The sequence below is a fragment of the Pogona vitticeps genome, chromosome 1, assembly GCF_051106095.1.
Source record: "Pogona vitticeps strain Pit_001003342236 chromosome 1, PviZW2.1, whole genome shotgun sequence".
Classification (NCBI taxonomy): domain Eukaryota; kingdom Metazoa; phylum Chordata; class Lepidosauria; order Squamata; family Agamidae; genus Pogona; species Pogona vitticeps.
This window is the reverse complement of record NC_135783.1, coordinates 90,933,258-90,942,864: the sequence shown is the minus strand read 5'-3', so window position 1 is coordinate 90,942,864 and position 9,607 is coordinate 90,933,258. Positions and strand designations below refer to the sequence as shown.

Genomic DNA, 9,607 nt, shown 5'->3' with positions numbered 1-9,607 from the left:
GCTTGTTTTTTGGATCCTGACCAGTGGCTGCAATCTAACATTTAGATTGCTGAAATTCCCACTAAAGTCACTACAACTGAAGTACCGCAATAGTGTGAATTGTCATTAACAGGGTATTTCTCTGAACCAGGCTTCAAATATGTTGTAGGATGCAGATTTGTGAATAATATACGATTTCCTCCATTATTAAAAGTACTTCATGGAAACCACTGAGTAACCTTAATTGCTGCCATAAACACGAATGCCATGTGGAAAGCCTTTGAAACAAATACAACGGAAATTCTATACACATTTTAATAAGGAGGGGGAGCTAATCTGAAGGCACAATTTTACAACATAATCCTAAACTTGTTCACTTGGAAGAAATTCCCTCTCTATTCAGTACAATTTACTCCATCTAGTGTTACACCCTTAAAGTTAGTAAAAATCAAAAACAGGATTAGCTGACGTAATAAAGAACTAAATGTATTCCTAGCAGAAATGTGTATCTTCATCAAAAAAACTCTAATATTTGATTAAGTTTCAGAAACTGACATCTTTTTTTAAAATTAATAAATGAAATGTTTAATATTTTTATAATTCACCAATTTGCATCTGTTTGGACTCTGTAATATAAAAATACATTAGAAACAACAGTTATCTATATGTCAATTGAAGCATATTAATATTACATCATGCACTGTATTTTATAATTCAAAGGCTATCATTTTTAGTTATTTTCCTAAAACTACATATCAGTTTCACCCTACATTTTAACACAAAAGTACAAATATAAGTGTAGCACACACACATCCATCCAATAGGCTAACAGATCGTTCTACTACACCATTTGACACAGAAAGGTATCAGACTCTGGAAAACTGTGAGCAATTCTGACATATGTCATGATAAATACAAACATACCTGGTCCCTGCTACATCATGATATAGCAGAACAGCACAATATAATAACTTGATTTACAAACATAAACATTCAACTTTGCTGGGCTATTCTTAAAATTAATAGCTCAACTGAACACAAACCAGAAACTGTAGAAGCAATTTAATTGCTATCAAAAACTTGAGGAATGTAATGAATGTTTCTTTCCCCCATCAAAATAGTAAAATGTGATCCATTTCATTTTCTAATGTAAGGACATGGCACAACAGATGAAAAGAATACACTTAATGATATACTTAATAATAAAAGGCTGGAGTTCCTTTTCTTACACATATTTATTAAAATCTTCACAGAGAAAGAAATGGAGAAAATATCAAGAAATGTTATGTTGCCCTGAGATTTCTTCTCTCCTTGGTATTTCTTATAAGCAAAACTTAACATTTTTATTTCTAATCTAATCTATCCACAGATATGAGATCACCCTGTGTTTCCCTCTCTCACAAAATCATTTCTCTCAACTACCTTTGTGTCAGGACCGCATACAGAGCTTCTTCTCTAGCACAGAAGAGACACTGCTTTTCCCTTTTTACATTTCCTCTCAGCATAATCTTTATTCCCATTTCTGTTCCTCTTATCACATCTTCTTTCTAAACACACTGCTTCCAAATAATTGAGCCTGTGGTTTCTCACAGTCTCCAATTAATCTTATTGCTGCCAATTTTCAACTGTTGTTTTCTCCAGTTTCTCAACAATGCACAACATTGTTTTCTGAAATACACTCATCCTATTTCAATTTTATTTACCTTTGAGCATCTTCTTTTCTAACTGCTTTATATATACGGTATTTGACCTCATGATCATATGTTAGTTCTCCAAGTAAACCCTCAGAGCAATTTAACTGGGAGAAAATAAAATGCTTCTCATGCACAGAGATTGCTGCCAAAGTACTGTAGTCAACACAATGATGTGGCTGAGGGATGCTAGAAAATTTTAATTGGGAAACAGTCAGCCAGGGGACTGTTGTCAGAGAAAGGTTTTATGCCTCAAATTGGATGAGTTGATATTATTAGTGAGCCACCCCAGCATGGTTTATTCCCAAATTGGGGAGGAGGAGGGAGAATGAGCAGACTACAAGTGACCTCTAGTGGTCTATTGAAACCATACGCAGTACAGCCTTGCTTGTAAGAAAAGAAGTCCTATGGTGATTTAAGAATTACAAGTTTGATTTGGCCTCTTTTAACACCTGCTAACTTTGAGGATCTCATACCATTCTTTCCTCTCCCTTCTTTCCCTACCCAAACTCCAAAATTCACAATCATCTTGTGTACTGAATGTGTCTTCCTAGAAATGTTCAAGCAAATGCAGGGCCAATCATCCATGTAGGATGATGAATAGACCAAATTCAGGGACACAAAGAGAATGGGAGAGATACATAAAAGTTTAAAATACTGTCTCAATTTGCATTGGTCACTAAGAAACTAACAGGAGAAGGTGGGTGAATCCCAATTTTCCATAGTCACTATACCGTATATATATCCAAGATGCAACTAGCTTTGCCATGTCTCTTTCAATGAAATGTAGATGTTAACACTGCAGTTATAGAATTACATAAATCAGTATGAACGATTCAGCTTCAAACGCCCATGGGTTTCCCAAGAGGAAAAAACAAAATCCAATGCAACAGGAATTCAGAAAAGTAATATTACAGTAATGCCAAAACCTTGCTTAAGAATGCTGTTTCATTAGCAGAAGAAAATGGACTTTTATATCCTGAATGCTACGTCAATTAATTTTAAATATTTACCCTTATTACAGTGAAGTTAAGGCTTCAATCCTACATGTAATTTACTTGGAAATAAACAAAGTGAACTGAGCAGGACCTACTTTTAAGTGCATGTGTTTAGGAATGGCCAATGACTCTCATTTCCTTCAAGGTTACACTGCTGCCACTGAGTCAGTTGCTAGTCCTTGCAAAAAGGTTGTGGGTTCCATAAAATAATTTCATCTTAAAACTTGAATTGGTTATGGGATGTGTCTGTGAAGTGTCAAGGCATGCTTATTAAAAATGTTTTAACATGTTTGTATTAATGCACTATAGTCTACTTGGAGCAAGATAAATATTTTAGCATAACGAAGTCCATATTTGGATAGATGAAGGAATGACAGTTTTATCAAGTCTTTTAAGAACACTTGTTAAACGTTTCTTCTCCAGACAAAGGTAATCACCACCCCAAATAACTGAACACAGTGTCAGGGAAATCTTTGAATGGTTAATGGCTCTTCATCTACACAGAATCAAATATAACTAAAGAGCAATGGATTTAAAGGCTAGAACTGTGAAGTTATATATATAAACCATTCTTGCTCTGAATTATACAAGCTGAACACTGTCCACCACCCACGTATTTGGAACCTCTGGTGCTTGACTTACCTCCATTTCTGCAGCAACAAAACCCAGAGGCTTTAATGAGCCTTTTAAGCCACACATACTATATGCTGCTGATCAGCTACTTTCAGCTTATCACACATGGCTAGGAAAATGTTCAATGTCTTTCCTGAATCTTTCATATGATTCTATAATTGTTTGGAGCAAGTCCACTGCTCGTCTCTATGACTGTTGGCACTGTGTAAAGATGTACAATGAAGCCGTATCCAGAGGTAGATTCCAGATCATTTTAAAACCATGTGATTCCCTCTATGGTTTTCATTGAGGGCACATGGTAAAGGGTAGTGCAATCCTCCTGATATTGTCTCTTTTCCTTCCATGCATTACGCCTGCAGAATATGCCTGGTATGAGTTATGTGACTGCAGAACATATTTAGTCTTACTGTTCAATTTGTTTCCAGTGTAAAAATGACTCACACTGTAATGAATCATCACCTGTTTGTTTCTAGCATTTTGTCCACTGTGAAATAATCTACACTTGCACTGATCAAAGCACTGTTTGCCATTTGTCTAACACTTCACTCTCCTGCTTTCCCTAGCTCCGCAAAGATTCTTTAAACCCCCCAAAGAGAAGATACTAAGCACTTTGCACTGTCCCTGAAAACCTCGGCTCCTCACAAATCTTTATTAAGTTTCTGCTTTCCTGTTGCCATGGAGAAGGTCCAGTACATGACCCGTTCTGCTCTGAGGAGAGCCTCAACTATTGAGGTGAACCCACAAACACGCCAAAGGCTTCAGGAGCTCTTTGTAAATTTTTGTCTTATCTTAATATGCCTCTTGCTTATCTGCATCATTGTGATGCTTCTCTGAAGGCCGGCATCTTTGATGGATCTTCACTGCACTAAACAATGCGAAAAGCACGCCAGAGAGGGGAAGAGAACCAAACAAAACAAGAATCTTCCAGCAAATGGAAATCCTTGCAAGAAAGTCCAGCATGGACTAAGTGATTGCTCACCAGCTGCATTATTCACTTACTAGCCACCGTAACCAAGTTAAGAGCATCTGTATCAAACAGCAGTTTGAAACCTAATACTAATGATTTCAAATTATCACAAAGCTATGCATGAGCTATTTGTCTTGCTATAAAGAAAGAGGGAGGAAGTCTTTCGTGGATGTTGCAGACTAGTGTTCTTCATGACCTATTTTTATTGAATTGATGGTGTTAGCGAAAACCACCACAAAATGCTCATGAATGCTGAATGTTTGGGTTCAGGTCATTTATGTACTATTGTTAACCAACTACAACTGCTGCATTTTATGTTTCAATAATGAATGGGATGAGTTTGTCCATGAAAAAGCTATTAGTAGGTACACTTAGATCTTGATGTCTTATTAAAATATCTTGAAGAACTATCCTTAAAATTGTTACTATTTGAACTGTTAATTCAAACTATTTAATATTAAATCATTGCATGGTCACTGGCTTTTTCATCTGAAAAATAAATGTTTCAGCTAACCTATATAGAATGAAGTTGATTATCCATCTTCATCCACAAGTAGGTTGATTATCTATAGAGATCAGTGTGTCATTTGTCAGAAGCAAGCTGAAAGCAAGACTGAGATCAAGACTATACCTAAGCATACGCATAACCATAAGCATTAAGTACGTATATTTATTAATGCTGGATATTCCGTTTTGGCTTTCAAAACAAGATGGTGAGGAATAGGTGGGAGACACTATGTTGCTTGCTTCCAGATCATGCAAAATGAGATTTTAACACTGGTATTTTAATACAAAAAACCAAGCAACAGAACAAAACTAATACCCATAAAAGAAAGTGTGAATGAAAGCATTTTTGCAGAGCTGAACACTAGTTAAACAGAACCAACACTCCCAGTCTCAAATGTCTTGAGAAAAATATTCTGCTTTTTTTCATTCTATAATAGGAGCTCCAAGAAATAAGGTTTATCCGTAAATTGTCCACCAACTATGATTAAGACTACAGCTCATTTCACTATTAGCAAGTGCTCTGGAATCAATTTCAAGTTATGATTTCAAACCATGAGTTTCAATCATTGTTGTGCCTGCAGCCAATATAAATCAATCTCTGGTTAAAGTTGTTAGGGGTAATTCATGCCAAAAGAGGGTAGGTTCTACGTAACATAGCATGTGATGCTGTGTCAGACTTAATCAGTAAAGCACCAGAGAATATTATACATGCACCACTCTGCCTTTCTTTAAGCTGGCCTCGTAAATCTGTGGTATCTCACACTATAGTTCCCAAGTCCAGCATCTGAAGGTTTTATATATGCATAATACTTTGGGTTGTGTGAATCCAGACTGAACCTTTCTACCACTTCTATGAAGTGTGCATGCAGTCCCTTTAATTATGGATGTATAAGCTGTCACTTTAGCAGATGTCATTAGAAGCAAAGTATTAATGATTTATTACATGATTCAACTTGTTCAAGATATTGAAAATTTATGTGTTGGATGTGAATATATTTTCCCTTGTTGAAAAATAGCCCTTTGTTCTGATCAAACAAATAAATTTGTGGCCAGAAATAAAAAGGAAAGCTACCTGATTAGTAAAATGCTCTCAGGTCATTTCTGTTAATTTTAGTTTTGCAAAGCAAATAAATTCAATACAACTTAATGAATTAAAGAAAGTGATTGTGATAATTTCTGCTTTAACTAAAGATCACCTTATCATTTGTAAAGAGTATCGAAATTATCACTGATGGTCAAAACCTCTGCAGCAAAGATAACTCTATAATTCTTAGAAAATGAACTGCTTTTTATTAGGAGGAAAATTTACTAAATATTACATATCAGACAGTTAATATCTGGCAGTTTGGCCTTGGTCATAAGAACATAAGAAGAGCCCTGCTGGATCAAGCCAAGGGCCCATCTAGTCCAGCTTCCTGTCTCTCACAGTGGTCTCACCAGATGCCTCTGGGAGCACACGAGACAACAAGATACCTATCTCCCGACACCACTCCCCTGCATCTGGCATTTGGATGCATCTTCCTTTTAAACACAGAGATTATACATCCCCATCATGGCTTGTAACCTGTGATGGACTTTTCCTCCAGGAATCTGTCCAATCCCTTTTTAAAGGCATCTGAGGCCAGATGTCATCACCACATCCTGTGGCAAAGAGTTCCACAGATTAACAACATGCTAGGTAAAGAAATATTTTCTTTTGTCTGTTCTCACTCTCTCAACACTCAATTGGAGTGGATGTCCCCTGGTTCTGGTATTGCGTGAGAAGGAAAAGAGCTTTCCTCTATCCACTTTATCCATCTCCTACATAATTTTATACGTCTCAATCATGTCCCCCCTCAGGCACCTTTTCTGTAGACTAAAGAGCCCCAAACTCTGTAGCCTTTCCTCATAAGGAAAGTGCCCCAGCCCAGTCATCCTTTCAGTCACTCTCGTCTGCAACTTTTCCAGTTCCACCATGTCTTTTTTGAGGTGCAGCGACCAGAACTGTATGCAATACTCCAGGTGCAGCCTTACCAGCGTTTTGTACAATGGCATTATAATGTTGGTGGTTTTATTTTCAATCCCCTTTTTAATGATACCTAGCATGGAATAGGCCTTCTTTACTGCCACCGCACACTGGGTTGACACTTTCATCGAGCTGTCCACCAGCACACCAAGATCTCTTTCCTGATCCATCATGGACAGCTCAGAACCCATCAGCTGATAAATAAAGTTTTGAAATTTTTTTGCCCCAATGTGCATTACTTTACATTTTCTTACACAGTATTGAAACACATTTGCCATTTTGCTGCCCATTCTACCAGTTTGGAGAGATCCTTCTGGTGCTCTTCACCACCCAGAAAAGTTTCATGTCATCTGCAAACTTGGCAACCTCACTGCTTATCTCTGTCTACAGGTCATTTATGAACAGGTTGAAAAACACTGGTCCCAGGGCAGATCCCTGAGGCACACCACTTTTCACCTCTCGCCATTGTGAAAATTGCCCACTGACACCCACTCTCTGTTTTCCTGGTTCTCAACCAATTCTCAATCCATAAGAGGACCTGCCCTCTTATCCCCTGACTGTGGAGTTTTCTCAGCAGCCTTTGGTGAGAGACTGTGTCAAACACCTTCTGAAAATCCAGATAAGACAATATCCACTGGTTTGCCTGCATCCACATGCTTGTTGACCTTTTCAAAGAATTCTAAAAGGTTTGAGGTAAGACTTACCTTTACAGAAGCCATGCTGATTTTCCCTCAGCAAGGCTTGTTCTTCTGTGTGTTTTAAAATTTTATCTTGGATTAGGCTTTCCACCATCTTCCCTGGAACAGGCGTTAGGCTAACTGGCCTCTCGTTTCCCTAGGTCCCCCCTCCTTCCCTTTTTAAAGATTGGCTTGACATGTGCTATCCTCCAGTCCTCTGGTTCCAGTCAACTGTTGGAACGTTTAACCCTGTTTAAGGTTTTGATTAAATCCCAAAATTGTATTTAATTGTATTTTAATCATTTTTATATTTTATTGTATTGAGTTTTAATTGTTGTAAGCTGCCCAGAGACCTTTGGGTAGAGTGGGCGGCATATAAATTAAATAAATAAATAAAAATTCAGAAACAGCTGACATTATTATATACTATAGGTACTAAACAGTATATCTAAGATTAAAATGCCTATTTCTAAAAGACATTATAACTTAAATAGTTATTTCCTCTGTGGTAGTCAACAAGCAACATTTAATTCTGCTAGTTCATAAACAAAATGAAGTATCACATACTCATCTCCACCTGAGATGCAGTACGTGCAACACGGAAAATCTGATAGCAGTTCCACTCCATATACCAACATAAAAATCATACTAAAGAGAAAATAGTCAGAAACCTCATGACTGCAAGAAACTGCATTCATTGTTGCAAGGTTGATCAACTGCTTCAAAGCAACACAATACAATTAAAAACAATGAATTCGTTTAGTTCAGTATTTCCAACAGGAGGAGAAAGTCCGGTTTTGAATGTTTCACTTCAGCCATTTAACATCCCACTCTAAAGTCATGTGATTATGGCCAGAATCCAACAGTGTGCCTCTGCTGAATTCCACTGCCTCTTGGCAGAATGAGCAACACTCCTTCCTTTCTTGCAGCACCCATGCACCCTAAACCTCTTCTCCAGAGGATGGGGAAACCTGCTGAAGGAGGCTGTTTGGCACCACAGAGCACATGGAGAAGGATCTTGGCCTCCATGTGCAACTATAGAGAGGAAGAGGGATAATTTAGACCAACACAACCAAACTCAAATTATATTTAAAGTGACTTCATTTAATTCAATGGACACAATTGTGGTATGGAAATAGACAATTATTATAGATTATTTGAGCAGGATAGCAATAAAGGATTCCTTCCAGAGTGACTGAGTCGTTTAGGTGGCAATCCGTTCTACATGCATTACCGTATTTTTCGCACCATAAGACACACTTTCCCCCCACAAAACAAGGGGGTGGAAAGTCTGTGCGTCTTATGGAGCGAAGAAAACAGATATTTTCCTGTTTTCTTCTCCTAAAAAATTGGTGCGTCTTATGGAAAGGTGCATCTTATGAAGCGAAAAATACGGTAATTCCAGAGTAGGTAGTATCGCACCCAGTAGCATTGCTAAGTAGGTATGTACAGCACTGTGCTACAGACTGACTGCCTTTTCCAAAAGAACTTTGTGTCAAAGATTGGAAGTCTTCTGCATATGTTCAGAGACAACTGGTACTCAGGTCTATTTATGAAAACAGAAGCAGGCAGGCAGGCAGGCAGGTAGAATGGAAGCATGTGCTTCAATAGTTATCTAGCAACCCCTTCCTTAAGTTCTCAGACCCCAATACAAGCAAGCACTTGTACAATTTATTATTATGATTATGTACAGTGGTGCCTCGCTTGACAAGGATAATTCATTCCGTTCAAATCGCTGTTAAGCTAAATCCTCGTCAAGCGAAACGAAAAAGCCCAATGAAATGCACTGAAAACCAGTTCAATGCATTCCAATGGGCAAAATACCTCAGCACCCAGAGAAGATCCTCCATAGGGCGGCCATTTTCTGGTGCCTGTAATGCGAGGAATCCATCCTAATGCACAGCGGGGAGCCATTTTGCACAGCGGGCGACCATTTAGAAACCCGACAATCAGCTGTTTTTCATCGTTGTTAAGCGAAAAATTGGTTCCCGAAGCAGGGAACCGATCATTGTAAAACAGAAAAACCCCATTGAATTATCTTTTAGCGATCGCAATAGCGATCACAAAAAACTAATCACCAAGCGATTTCCTCGTCTAATGAGGTAATCGTCAAGCGAGGCACCACTGTACAGTAATCATAAATGCCTTAA

At 37.9% G+C, this 9,607-nt stretch overlaps 2 protein-coding genes across 3 annotated transcripts in view; one reads left to right on the top strand and one right to left on the bottom strand.

Annotated features, from left to right (window-relative positions):
* Positions 1 to 9,607, bottom strand: part of CEP85L (centrosomal protein 85L) — a 134,269-nt gene that overhangs the window by 55,334 nt on the left and 69,328 nt on the right. The window lies entirely within an intron of this gene.
* PLN (phospholamban) overlaps positions 1 to 9,607 on the top strand; it is a 40,475-nt gene that overhangs the window by 27,792 nt on the left and 3,076 nt on the right. Inside the window, exon 2 of one of the 2 annotated variants that reach the window (XM_020802188.3) lies at positions 3,865 to 5,935. The exons of the other annotated variant lie outside the window; for it this stretch is intronic. Within the exon in view, the coding sequence (XP_020657847.1) occupies positions 3,977 to 4,135 (159 nt within the window). The 5' untranslated portion in view covers positions 3,865 to 3,976 and the 3' untranslated portion in view covers positions 4,136 to 5,935. Of the gene's footprint in view, positions 1 to 3,864; positions 5,936 to 9,607 lie in introns of those variants that run through there. 2 annotated transcript variants of the gene reach the window in all.